General features: G+C 53.1%; 4 protein-coding genes across 4 annotated transcripts; 3 read left to right on the top strand and 1 right to left on the bottom strand.

The window, feature by feature from the left end:
- Positions 1–1,073: 1,073 nt before the first annotated feature.
- On the top strand, positions 1,074–4,439 carry N0V96_000435 (uncharacterized protein; the record flags this gene model as incomplete). Its single annotated transcript, XM_053193470.1, has 2 exons — positions 1,074–2,301; positions 2,350–4,439. 2 exons carry the CDS (start codon positions 1,074–1,076, stop codon positions 4,437–4,439), a joined length of 3,318 nt encoding a protein of 1,105 aa, XP_053049187.1.
- A 754-nt stretch (positions 4,440–5,193) lies between these two features.
- On the top strand, positions 5,194–6,114 carry N0V96_000434 (uncharacterized protein; the record flags this gene model as incomplete). The annotated part of the gene is made up of 1 exon (XM_053193471.1): positions 5,194–6,114. One exon carries the CDS (start codon positions 5,194–5,196, stop codon positions 6,112–6,114), a length of 921 nt encoding a protein of 306 aa, XP_053049188.1.
- A 69-nt stretch (positions 6,115–6,183) lies between these two features.
- On the bottom strand, positions 6,184–7,215 carry N0V96_000433 (uncharacterized protein; the record flags this gene model as incomplete). The annotated part of the gene is made up of 1 exon (XM_053193472.1): positions 6,184–7,215. One exon carries the CDS (start codon positions 7,213–7,215, stop codon positions 6,184–6,186), a length of 1,032 nt encoding a protein of 343 aa, XP_053049189.1.
- A 3,660-nt stretch (positions 7,216–10,875) lies between these two features.
- N0V96_000432 (uncharacterized protein) lies at positions 10,876–12,929 on the top strand (the record flags this gene model as incomplete). Its single annotated transcript, XM_053193473.1, has 3 exons — positions 10,876–11,919; positions 11,975–12,805; positions 12,864–12,929. The coding sequence occupies 3 exons, from the start codon at positions 10,876–10,878 to the stop codon at positions 12,927–12,929; spliced, it is 1,941 nt and encodes a 646-aa protein (XP_053049190.1).
- Positions 12,930–13,591: the final 662 nt, after the last annotated feature.

Genomic DNA, 13,591 nt, shown 5'->3' with positions numbered 1-13,591 from the left:
TGAAAAGTGCCGCGAGTGCTTGAACGAGTCGGGGAATGCATCGCTAGGGTGAAACGGACCGAGTCGGTTTGTTGGAGATGCGTTGAGATGTGCTCGACCGTGCTAGAATTTGTCTCAACCATCTTGCGCCTACCTGCTGAATAACTTTTGATGTGGGCGGTAGAAGTCGAAGAAAGGTGTTCCCGTTGCTGATGTTGGCGTGTTATTCAGCAACTCGACTAACGGAAACTCTAGGTGCCTACCACGTGTCTTGCCTCACCGAGTCTGCAATAGGTCTCAAGTGAAGGCAACGACGACTGGCTCGGTGTGGAAGCGGAAGTGTCTCTTCACCTTGGCGAAGAAGACAGATGGCTGACGTAATGACGGAAGAAATAACCGAGTACCCTGCCTTATTAAGTCAATTTATCTTACCTTACCTCAAAGTCTCGGTCGTATTCAGCACAACTTCAAGCTACCTATATGCAAATGAAATTAAACGTATGCCAGAATGCGTTCAAACGAAGAATAAAATAAGATAAAAAAAAATAAGAAGTCTCGGTCATTTTGAGTTGACGGTTTCCCAACCCCGTCTTGTGCGAACAAGAGAGCGCGTTTCTTTGTCCTGCGCAGGCCAACCAGCACGCGTTTCCAGCTGCAGAGGGCTAGAGGCTGGCGGCTTGTTAGTGATGATTCGTCTGGCAAGGGCACTGAGCTGGGCAGGGCTGCCCCACTAACATGCACTGACGCCCACGGCCAATCGCCAATTGTTTACGCCTGCAGCTCCGAAAGTAAACAAACCGATCCCTGCACTTCCACACTAGGACGCTTCTTCCTTCTCCATCATTTGTGTAGGTTGTGAACTTCATCATACATCACAGCTTCTTCCGTCTTTCGTCTAGCCATTGTGCGCGCTTCTATGCCTTGAGCACCTTTCTCTTGCTCGGTATTGCTTCAGTTCAGTCTTACCATCTAATTGTCTCCGCGACATTGGCTATTCGACGCGTCGCCTCTAGCCATTGCGGCGCCATCGTGAATCTACTTTTTCTACTCGACTCCCGTCCCGGAAACCGCGCCCGACGCGTCCCAGGGCAGTCATGGAGGCCGACTCAGCACACAACCGCTACCGCTCTCGCATTCTGCGGGAAATGAACGCAAACCGCGATAACCCATTCAACTCCCCGCCTTCTTCGACGGGCTCCCACGGCACCGTCAGTCCGACCATGTCCTCCGTTTTCTCAGAACCCGACGGAGAATCCACCCGCAGACTCAACGAAGACATTGCTCGGATTATTGGTCCTACTGGTGGGAAGATCCAAGTCGACTTGGACGCCGCCCACCGCAAGTGGCCCGAATTCTATGCCAAGCCCAAGGCCAACGTCGAAGCAAGAAATAACCACCCCGCCCCCAAGCCCACGGGCTCATTGCGTCACAAGGACACCGTCTCCCATAAGGCTATTGTCCAGAAGTATCTTTCCAATATGGACGACGACTCAACGGACATGACTTGGCAGGGTTCTAAGCGGACGCGCGCCGAAATGCAGCCCCGCGTCGAGGACAACGAGTCCGACATGTCAGCCAACATGTCCAAGTCACCTTTCCGATTCGATATCAATGCCGACAGCTTCAAGTTCAACCCTCAACAGCAGATGAACCGTAGTCCCTTGTCAAGAGGGCACGTTCGATCAGCATCTGGCAACCACAAATCAGCACGACGATCTTCCTACGCCGCCAACACCGACCGACGGAAGTCAGACTTCCTGGCTCCCCCCACACAAGCCACCCCGAAGCAGGCTGCATCCGACAAGGTCCCTACGAATAAGTCTACACCTGTAACATTTAACACGATCCGAAGCACGTTCCCTTCGCCGGCCACTACCGATAGCCCGGCACAGAATGGCGCCACGTCACGCTCCTTCTTCATGCCTGATATCTCTCACCTCAACGACTTCATCTCCGGCAACTTGCGCTTCAATGGGGCAGTGAAGAATGGTGTCCCAGTCTTCGTGAAGAACGGGCAAGTGCGGGACCGCATTGATACCTTGCCGCCCAACGACCATGCCGAGGTTGACGGCCTTGCGATTCCCGAGGATGAAGAAAAGATATTCGTGTCCATGGATATGATCCGGAACGAGATTTGCAACCTTCAGGAGCACGATGATTTGGTTCAGCAGCATGCAGTGGAGCTCGAGAATCAGGTGGACCATCTTCAGACCGAGTTGAAGCGCATCAAGGGCCGCAAGTCTATCGATAGTGCCCTCGGTTCCCGGACAGGCTCAGAGCCCGAGACGGCTGGCGAGGAGCGTTATCAGACCCAGAAGCTGAGTGAGTATCATGAGACTGTTTGTTGAGATTTTATCTAACCAGGAACAGAATTGGAATCGCAGGTAACATCTCTACAAGCACGCTTGGACCAGGCAAGCACCCGGCTCGGCATTAACGAGGTCGAAAATAACACCTTGTCTTTGGAGCGAGACCGGGCTTTGAAGAAGCTTTCAGACGCATGTATGCAAATCGGTGATCTCATGGATCAACTCGAGATCAAGGGAAGAGAACTCCACGAGACCCAAGATAAGCTCAATGCTACTCTGGAGTTTACCAACCAACAAGAGGTGTTCCGTCAGGAGAAGCAAAGCCACGAGGTGCGGTCCGCCGACAACAAGGCTCTCCAAGAAGACAATCAGACCCTTCGCAAGGAACAGGAAACTCTGCAGCAAGAAATGGAGTCTCTGCGGACGGACAACAATTCTCTGAGGCGCGAGCAAGAGTCTCTCATCAGCGAGAACAGGTCCATGAGGGCCAATGCGCGATCGCTCATGGCTGAGAACGAGGAGCTCCGTCAGACCACGACCAATGCCAAGGAGGATCTTGAGGCAGCCCGCGATGAAGTGGAGGCCTTGCAGGTTGAGCTTCACACCATGGAGCAAGAGAAGTCCACTCTCAAGGAAGACAACGATAGCCTCGTTCGACACAACGAGAAATACTTCAACGAGAACAAGATCCTTCGCCGCGAAAACTCGGGTTTCGAGCGCAGCATCCACGACCTTCACGACGAGAACATGCAATTGAAGGAGGAAATTGAGTTCCTGAAGCAGCAGCTCGACCACTGTCGCCCTCTCGGAAAGACGGATGACTTTTCCGTGCGTCTGGATAAGGAAGTTGACGACGGGGAAACTGAGGAGAACATGACTTCGGCGTTCTTCATGCCGGACATTACGATTGACAGCACACAGAACTCGAGGGTTCTCGATTTCACTCCAGAACCGAAGAAGATCCGGAGGCAAGCGACGCCAGGCAGGAAGGCTGCCGAGATTCAGGACACCACAGAGCAGACAGATCGCAGTGTCAATGAGCTCGACAACACTGTGCAGAGCCAACAGAGTTCTGTCGCAGCTGAGGGCCGTTCCAAGAGACGCGACTCTACTCACCGCGCGCAGGACTCGACCAGTCAGCAGAAGGTGTCCTTCTCTCTGCCTGAGCGGTTGGCAGCGGGTTCCAAGTCCAAGAGCACGAAGGAAAAGAGCAGCAAGGCCTCCAACACTGCCAACAAGGGTAGCAAGAGGAGCATCTCTGCCCAATCCACTCCCAAGAGCTCTTTCAAGGGGGCTTCTCTCCCCGATCTCGACCCATTCCAGGCCGATGACGAGGGCAACATGCAATCTCCCGAGCACACCCAGACCCAGACTCACTCCATGGTGATCGACATGAAGACGAGGAGCAAGAAGGAGTCTCGTACTGTCCACCAAGAAACAACGAACACCACCCGAAACTTGACTAGCCAGAGCCAGAAAGTATCAAAATCCACGGCAAAGCCTTCCAAGGACAAGTCCATTACCGTCGATCTGATTACTCAGGGCGGGCTGGACCACACCTCGACTACTGACGTTAAGGGCAACTGTCCTGCGTTGACCTCCGACGCTCGGCGTGTCCTAGATAGCTTGGCCGGACACAGCTGTAAGAACTGCATTGTGTGCACTCGGATCAAGGCTCATCGTGGAACGATTACTTCCGCCGACATTGCAGAGGGAAAGAAGCGAGTGAAGATCTCCAGGCCCGTTGCTCCCTCGGATCAGTATAAGACGCTAGGCAGTGCGGCGGATGACCTCACAATGCGTCCTTCTCAACCTCCTGGACATGCTTTGGCGAAGGTCATCAAGGGTCTCGAGGATGAACTCGAGCACATGAAGATGGAGCATGCCAAGATGCAGGCTCGATACGATAATCACAACCCTGCTCTTGCGGAGACGAAGCGGAAGCAGCTCAAGACAAACATTGACGCCAATATGAACGCGCAGGAGGTCAAGAACGGCCAGATTTACGCACTCTACGATGTGCTCGAGGGACAGAAACAGGTTGGACAGGATATGTCGGATGAGGAGCTCGACTTGACTGTCTTCAGTATTACCGGATTGAGTGTCAGGGACATCACTGACCAACTCACTTGGGAGGGCATTCAGGGTTAGGATCATGGCATGGCTTGATGCTTGCACTATGAGAGAGGCATTGCCCTTGTATGGCGTTTTAGGTTTTATTTTGCAGATATCAGGTTGTTGGACGGGAGTATGACTCTGGTTCGAGTCACTCAGGAGAAGGAAATTGTCACAAGTTTTGTTTTTTTGGCTCTGCTTCATCATTCTGGTCCGCACTGTACATTTACCAGACCTTCGAGGACAGCAGGTTTGTTGGCGGAGAACAATCGGAAGGAATACCCCACGCCATTACCATCCTCTGAGTCTACTGTGCATTTGACATTGTGCCGCCCAGCCCTCTTCCTCAGAGTTCTTGTTGCGTCTCTTAAGATGGACTGACGGGCCTAGCTTAATCAGCGATTTCGACGCCAAGAGCGAGCTCGCTGTGAACTGCCTGATCGGGAAGTGATCTGCAGACTAAGACGGACTGTCCACAACATCGTCGGCTTCGATGTCTACATTGATGCTTTGGCTTTGGCTTGACAATCATTCTGCTTAGAAACGTGGACAATTATGTCGGTTCCAAGACAAAGCCCTCGTTGATGGTGCCGGAGACTGATAAATGGAGGTGCCTTGTGTGGAAACTCAACTACATGATGGCGAGGTAGAGCGAGTATAAGAGGAACGGCTTCCGCATCTTCAGAAGCCAAAAGAGTTTGAGCATCAATAGAATCATAGCAGTTATACAATTGCCTTGCTCTCGAACTCAAACTTCCACGCCCATCTTCAACCATACACACCATCCAAAATGCGCGTCGCCATCGCCGGTTCGGGTGCTGTCACCCGCTACTTCGCTGAGGAGCTCCCCGCAATGGGCATCGACCTCGTCATCCTCACTCGCTCCCTCAAACCCGAGCTCGAAAACATCCAGGGCGTCCGTCAGTTCGTGACGGATTACTCGGTTCCTTCGATCCTCGAGGGCATCGAGGGCTCCGTCGCCCTGGTGTCCAACATCCTAGACTACTCCCCGGCCTTTATCGACGTTCACGCGCGCCTCATCGAGGCGGCGAAGGCCAGCAAGACATGCAAGCGCTTCATCCCCGCCGAGTACGGCGGAAACCTGGAGGATTTCCCCGACCAGCCGGGCTTCTACGCCCGTCGGCAGGGGGTCGTCCGAAAGATGCTGGAAGAGCGGCAGACGGGGCTGGAGTGGACGCTGCTTTCGACCGGATGGTTCGTCGACTATGTTGTGCCGGGCCGTAACCGCTACCTCAACGATGGCGGGGACGCCATTCCTGTCAACCTTGCGGGTGGAAGTATGCTGATTCCTGGGACCGGCAAGGAGCCCTTGGATATGACTGCCGTTCGGGACGTGGTTCGCGCGGTGGGCAAGCTCCTCTTTGCGCAGAGCTGGGAGCGGTATACGTACATCTCGGGAGGGAAGGCGACCTGGAATGAGATTGTGCTGTTGATTCAGGAGAAGTATCCGCAGATCAGTGTCAAGTATCGCAGCCTGGCTGAGTATATTGAGGATATCGTCGCCCACCCGGACCCGAACGGCGAGGAGAGGATTATTGCAGAGTATGGCATCTTCTCGGCTAGTCGTGCTGGGGATCTACCTGTCGATAAAGTTGCTGCTCATCGCGAGAAGTACTTTTCTGGCATCAAGTTCAGAACCCCGAGGGAGTTGCTGGCCGAGGTTGAGAAGGATCCTGGGGTTATCGTTTAGGGGTAAACAGACTAGGTATTCCTTAGAAATAGGAATGAAATACGCAAGTGGTCTTCAAAGAGTTTTGTCTCAATAGAGAATCACATCGAAGTCTGGCATCTGTGAAAGTACACGCGTCCAAGGCTCCGGTGAGACACCAGGGGCAGCCAGATCGCGGCGTTTCCACACCTCTTCAACCGCGAGAAGCAGCGTATCCCAGGTAGCGATCCCAAGTGACTCTCGTCTGGAAAATAGCAACTTTACCCTATCTCGTAGTTCCGGCGTTCTGGCCTCGAAGGCCACCGTAGCGTAGATCCACGCCTTGGGGCTGCTGTTCTTCTGCAGGGATTCGAGGTGCTCCATGTGGTCGAGGCACCTAGTAACCAGATCTTGGACGTCCTCTTCGGGACCTCGCCTCCCAGAGTTGCCCTTGAAGTAGAGTAGGCACGCGTGGTAGAATAGCGAGCGGTGGTGGTGCACCATGGCCGACTCGGCGTTGCTAGCGTCGTAATCTATAGAAGGCTGGGGCGTAGACAAGGCGAATTCGATCTCCAGCTGGTCGAGGTCCTCTTCTGCAAGGATTGGGGACTGCACGAGTTTTGCGTTGAAGGAGCAGACCAGCTCGAGAGATCGGAACGGCATAATTTGGCTTTTGGACAGCTCGACATCTGGCAGATATGTCTTCATCGGGACGGGGGCGTCCAGTCGTCCGAGGTACTGGGCAAGTACCGTAGCAAAGGTGGAGGAGCAGGATTCGTATGTCAAGGCGGCAGTAGTAGACTGTCTCCAGGTCTCCATGCTCGTGTCGTCGAGGAGGTCACGGGTCACCTTGATGACCTCGCGCCAGGCGCCGGCGGTGCCAGTAATGAAGTGAGTGAGGATCCATAGGCAGAGAGTGGCTAGGCTCGCCATACGCTCGTCGTGGTCTCTGCAATTCATGTTTTGCATGAGGTGATGGAAGCTCAGCTTTTTATGACGGAGCATCAGATCTGCGTAGCCGGCAGGGGCGTCGATGCCTCTGAGGTTCGCCTGGTGGGCCGCGGAGATGGCGCAGACGGCGTGGAACAGAGCGACAGCCGACGTTGATCTCGTCTTGGCGAGGCGGCTTCCCTCGAGAGCCATGGGCGATACAGTGGTTAGAAATGGGTTTACTGGGCTGCGGATGGGTATCAATTTGTGTGCGAGGTTCGTCGCCCAGTGGTTGATGAGTTCTCTCTCTCGAGCAGGAGCTAGGGGTGCTTCTAGTGGCCATGCTGGGCTACCTATTGAGGGCACATCCCAGTGACTGGAGGCGTCACAAGAATTCCATCCAACATTCAATCTATTGTTCCAAAGTATTACCAGTCCTTGATCGTATGATTGGACGTTCAGATCCGGTAGCTCCTGCCTTGCAGGACTTCTGCCAGCTTGCCCAACATCTTCAACTCTGAGGTGTTGCTCGCACGCCTGGAACCCTAGAAGCGGACCGGTCCGTTGAGTATCAACAGCTGTAGATGTCTTTTGATTCGGCAACTGTGAAAGGTTCTGCGATGAGGAGCTGGCCTTGATCCGCGATCGACGCCGGCCACCGCTGGTTGGTGTCCCTTGTCCCGTGGGTGAGAGCCAAGTCAGTCGCGTACTATACCCCTGACATGTGAATTTGCCAGCAACGCAGCGCTGACAGGCTGGTCGCTGTTCGTCACATTTGACGTGACGTTCGCGACATGTCCAACAACCTGTGAAAGTCTTCTGTCGCTTGCTTCTGGCGATCTTTTGCCGTGGTCGGTTTGGGGATTCATCAGTCGTTGGACGCGGGGTCAGCTCGGGTAGCATCTCGCCAGTGATAGCAGGTCGTCGCAACTCCAATTCGTTATTCGCGCTGTGAACGTTGCTCGTTTCCATGGATACATAGAATATCGTAGATGACATGGGATTGTGAAATTTGGTATTGCGCTGAACATCTTGAAGGGTGCATACTAATCAGTTTCCCTGAGTCTCTTGATTAGTCAGTCGACCTCGGCTGGTGTGTAAGACGAAGAAGCGCTTATACTGCCAACAACCATACCAAGAGAATAACGGTACTAAAGGTTCTGTGATCAGACACTTCTTGTCAAATAACGCCCTAAGACTGAGATACGGCTGTTTTATACAGTTACACGTTGCGGCCTTAGTCTCATGTTTCTATCTGAACAGCAATGGTGTACTCATCGACTTTCCAGCCCAGACAAACTCCCAATCCCCACTGTAGCACGCCCTCATGAACGAGTCACAGAAGCTTGCGATGCAAAAGCTGCGAGCATCGGGCTGGCCGATCTCCCCTCTCGCAGCCTATGATGAGGTCCCAAACTCTTCAACCTGCATCCAGTAGGAAGTACCTTTCAGTTCATGCTTGGCGTTGCTGCTGGACTGCCATGACGGGAAATCGCTGTCCCCCGAAGACCTTGACAATCTGGAGGCAATCGCCACCGTTCCCCGAGGTTTCTGCAACGTACCTTTCCATCCGAGCAGGTTGTGGCCATTCACGTGTGATATGGAAGGTCAGAACCTCCGACTTTGAGAAAGCTGAGGCGTTAGCACCATGTCGGCAGTCGCTTGAATGACAATAAATAATTCACCGTAGATAGCATGGGCGCCATGTTCAGTCCAACAAAGTGTGATTTCCGAGCAAGTTCTAGATGAATCATCTAGCAGCCGGCCGGCTATCTGCTGCCATGAATGCAGTGAGTGCTCTTTCCTGTAAGACATCAACTACCTAGTATCCCAACGGCCGCCTGTCATGGTGGTTCCGACTGTTCGCTGGGTCACGTGAGAATAAGATTCAGGGACGTGCTCCGTACTCCGTTCTGTGCTGGCCAATGGAAAAATATCAGACTGATCTTAATTTTCATTGGCTGTTAAATGACAGGATCCACCGAGTGATTGAGGCCAACGCCGCCCCACTCTGCTGCTCTCTAGACACCTATATAATCCCACCCAATCTCTCACCTTTACCTGACTTTCTCTTTTTCTTCTTCATACTTACCTTCATGGGCAGTCTGGGGATCAAGAAATCCGGACTGCAGAGAGGGATGCCTGCATTGCACATCGCGGAGTAGACCTCTCTCGATTGTCCTTCGGGGCCATCGCTGTGGCAATTTTTGATTTTCAACCACACTTTTCATTGTACCCATCGCCTTGCGCGATGGTATGAAGAAGAGTTCGACTCGAGATTGTCGAATGTCTCGCCTCGCCTATGCTCGCTCACAAGCTGGACTCTATACGTAGCAGCAACCAAGCAATTTCATGCTCCCATGGCTTACCTGAGGGTTTGACGATGGAACTTCACTGCGACCCCTACTACCTTGACTAGCGATCCATGCATGAGTGCTGAATGCATAGATTTGCAAGTGAGCGGCAGTAGCAGGCTGACTCTCCATAAGGTCTTCGCGGAGCGCACACATCCTGTGAGCGATCTCATGCCGCGCAAGTCCAAGAAGGAGCTTTCCACCGAGACCTTCCTTGTAGTACCTATGCAGGCATACTGTCATGTAGCTCGCTGGAAAGGGAAGGCCGTATCTGTGCCCGTGCCTGCTTACCTTTCAAGAGACGGAGGCGAACGGGGTGCCCCCTTCCCGTAGCCTTCCATTAACATGTGGAAGTTGCCCTGGCTATACCTACCTGTCTCGTATCCGTTACCATGCTGAGTCGAGAGCAAATCGTTGGAACGTGAAGGCCAGCGAAAACGTTCCGCAGGAACACAGTTTCGTTTCCTTTTCCCCTTCAGATACCACGCTTCGTCAACTCGGAACGCAATTGACACAGTCCCTGACCAAGCCCTCTACCTGCAGTTTTCGAAAATGAGAGATGGGAAATCCCTGTGAGTTAACCCATGCTTCACTTTGCCTCGCAAGGCAATGCATATCAACAGACAGCTTAGGGTGCGCTGACACCTGGAGCCGAAGTAGAGACCGTAATGCCAACGAAGAACTCATCATTGCTCATGTTGATGTCTCAGGTCACCCTTCCACCAAGGCTCGACTGCAGAAATCATGCCATGCACATCAGCCTCCAGCCGAGTCATCAATTGGCCTGTGTGAAGCCCCGTAAGATGACGACACCCTCACATTCAGCAGGCACCCTACTCTCTTACATCCTTACTCTGACTCCTGCTTGGTATCCCGCAAGTTTCGATAAAGATGCAGCAGACATCACCTCTTTCCAAGCAAGAAAGGCTTCTACAGCTGTAAGTTTGCGGTCAAGTGCGAACCAGATCCAGTCGTGTAGACAAACATGTCAGCAGGCGCTTCAGCTGGCTGACCTCAGCCGGCCACTTGCGCGAGGCGGCCGGGAAGGGAGATCGTCCCCGGCAGTGCTCATTGGACGGCGGACGTAACTGGGGAGTCAGCATCGAGTTGTACACACTTATCACTTCAAATCCTACCTTCTGAATCAAGACATTGGATGACAGGTTTGGGGCTTCGCCGTTCTTGGGGGCGGTTTCGAGGATACACTTCAACGGCAAGCTGAATGGCAGCGCGTCTGTATGCTTCCTTATTCGCGGCAGATGCTGACGATTGAGACAAATTCCATTTGTCGTCTGCCTGGTGGCGGGATGACATGCTGCTACACGAGGCTCGAGATGCCGGCCTTCTGCAGAAACTGCCTTGAACAGCCTCTATGTCTTGGTTGGCATGTGACTGCTGCTCGAGGCTCGCAGGGGGGCGTCAATTTAAGATAATACAGCTGTATAAGAATGGCATGATACCTATCTGGTGAAGATCCTGTCATGTTTGGAAGTCAATGATCCTTCAATAAACAGCGAACATGAAGCCTACAGCTAAGAGCCAGGTTCGCCAATCGGCGGAAGGCCTTTTCAAGTTCTTGTTCATTCAGTTTTGGAAGCTTGTCAACGTCTTTATCGCATGGCACAAACTACCGGCCATCATTGGCGCCTTCAACCTCCTAGCGTTGCGATTCGAGCTCCGCCAGAAGAATCTTTACGACACATACCCTTCTCCTGAAGACCAAGGTACACCGGCACAATGTCCCATGTCCGACACCAAGTTCATGGCTGTCAGAAACTCAGATGGTCTGTATAACGACCTTCGGGCGCCCAAGATGGGCTGCGCCGGGATGCGTTTCGGCCGCAACATCCCCAGAGAGCATGCTAAGATGCCCACTCACGAGGAGCTGTTCACGCCGAACCCGAGGCTTATCTCTGAGAAGATCCTTGCGAGACCGGAGGGGGGCTTCAAGCCCGCCACGATCGTCAACCTCCTCGCCGCTGCTTGGATCCAGTTCCAAGTCCACGACTGGGCGCAGCATACCTCGAGCGAGGAAACTTGGGACGTTCCCATGCCCAAGGGGGATACCTGGCCGGACAAGAAGATGAAGATCTTCAGGACCAAGGTTGACAGTACTCTCTCGAAGCTGGACGATGAATCGCCGGGCTACAAAAACGAAAATACGCACTGGTGGGACGGCTCGCAGATCTATGGTTCGACTGAGGCCGAGACCGTAGAGCTCCGATCCAACTGCCATGATGGACAGCTTGCGGTTGACCGTGTAAATGGCGAACAGTTCCTTCCCCGCGAGAACGGCATCCCCAAAACTGGCTTCCATCATAATTGGTGGGTTGGTCTTGAGATGCTACACACCCTCTTTGCTTTGGAGCATAATGCTATCGCTGGACATCTCAAGCTGTCGAACCCATCGTGGACGAGTGATGAGATTTTTGACACGGCAAGGTTGATTAACTGTGCACTCATGGCCAAGATTCACACCATCGAGTGGACGCCTGCTATCTTGAAGCATCCGACATTGAAGATTGGTATGGAGGCGAACTGGTGGGGTTTGGTTGGAGACAAGGTAAGCCTCTTGTATAATAAGTTCGTGCGTTGCAGCCGTTGATGAGATTGGGCAGTTGTGGCACGTCTTCGGCCGTATCTTTGACAACAAGTCCGAGGTCATCTCAGGTATCCCGGGCTCAGGAACCGATCAAGACGGCGCCCCATACTCCCTGACCGAGGAATTCGTTTCTGTATATCGTCTGCATCCGCTGGTCCCTGACGACATTGCCTTCTTCAAAGTTAAGAGCGGACAACACGCCGACACCCTTCCGATGAAGGAAGTCGCTTTCGAAAGAGCCCGCACACCACTAGACGACAAGACCTCGAACAGCAACGGCCTCGGCTTGAACTTTGCTGATGTCTTCTACTCCTTTGGCGTCAACTACCCCGGCGCCATTCGCGCGAAGAATATGCCAAATTTCCTCCGTGATCTGCACCTACCCGCAGACAAAGAGTTCCCTCAGGGCCGTCATCTCGACATGGGCACCGTGGACATCCTTCGAGATCGTGAGCGCGGTGTGCCAAGGTACAACGCCTTCCGCCGTCTTTTCCACATGCCGGCCGTCCGCAACTTCAAAGAACTGACCGGCCCTGGTCCCGAGGCTGCAAAGTTGGCGGCGGATCTAGAGGAGGTCTATAACGGTGACATCGAGGCCGTTGATCTCCTGGCTGGCACGCTCAGCGAGCCTCTGCCTGAGGGCTTCGGTTTCAGTGACACAGCCTTCCGCGTCTTCATCCTCATGGCGAGCCGCCGCATCAAGTCTGACCGGTTCCTCGCCGGCGATGGGTGGTGTCCCGAGGTGTATACGCGGGAGGGTATGGACTGGGTGCAGAAGAACACGATGAAGGACGTGCTGTGCAGACATTTCCCTGAGCTCGCTGCGCCGTTGCGCAACGTTGATAACGTAAGTCCTGTTGATCCTGTCTTTTGCTTGTTTACACAGCTGCTAATAAATTTCGCAGGCGTTTGCCCCGTGGGAGAAGGTCGGCCGGACTGCCGACTATAAGGGGAAGGAGACTAATGCTTGAGCTATGTTCACCTACTTATCCCAAGACTGTAGCTTTTATTTGTTTGGCGGTTACACTTTTGGCTGTAATCAGTACTTGTAGTTTACTTTGAGTAAGGTAAAATGTGGAAGGAGATGGAAATCTCGGTTTGTACCCGGAGATACTAGGGTCAAAAACGAAGTCATGGAGGCGTAGTGATCTTGATTGAGACAAAACGATTACACGGCTTGTTCAAGATATTAAAATTGTCCATTTTCAACATAGCAAATACGAACGTCAGAAATAAGCCTTAACCGGATTGGAGAATGAAGGTGAGGTGCGCATCAACACGCACAGGAGTATCAAGTGTGTCATGTGCTGGCATAAAATACTACTCACAGAGACCTCGATATAGGAATACTTATTGCAGCGGAGGCAGTGATGATGGCTTGCCTGAGCCAAGTCAGACGGGGAGGAATGTCACTGATACTGAAAGCCCGGCAAAATGAGGTCAATCCATGAACAGCTGAGAGGCGTTTGCTGGCCGGTTCGTATAAAGCTCCCGCCTTTCACTGCCTCAACCTTTGGTTCAGGTTCAGCCCTACCGGACGGTGAAAAGTGGTCAGCCAGGCCCATTGAGGCTTTTGTGGCATACCAGTTCTCTGTTCGACTCAACCCCAGAGCCATCCTGTCTCACGACTAAG

This window comes from Colletotrichum fioriniae, assembly GCF_027942845.1.
Source record: "Colletotrichum fioriniae strain IMI 355084 chromosome Unknown scaffold_1, whole genome shotgun sequence".
Classification (NCBI taxonomy): domain Eukaryota; kingdom Fungi; phylum Ascomycota; class Sordariomycetes; order Glomerellales; family Glomerellaceae; genus Colletotrichum; species Colletotrichum fioriniae.
Note: the sequence above shows the minus strand (reverse complement) of the source record. Positions and strands in the feature narration are given on the sequence as shown.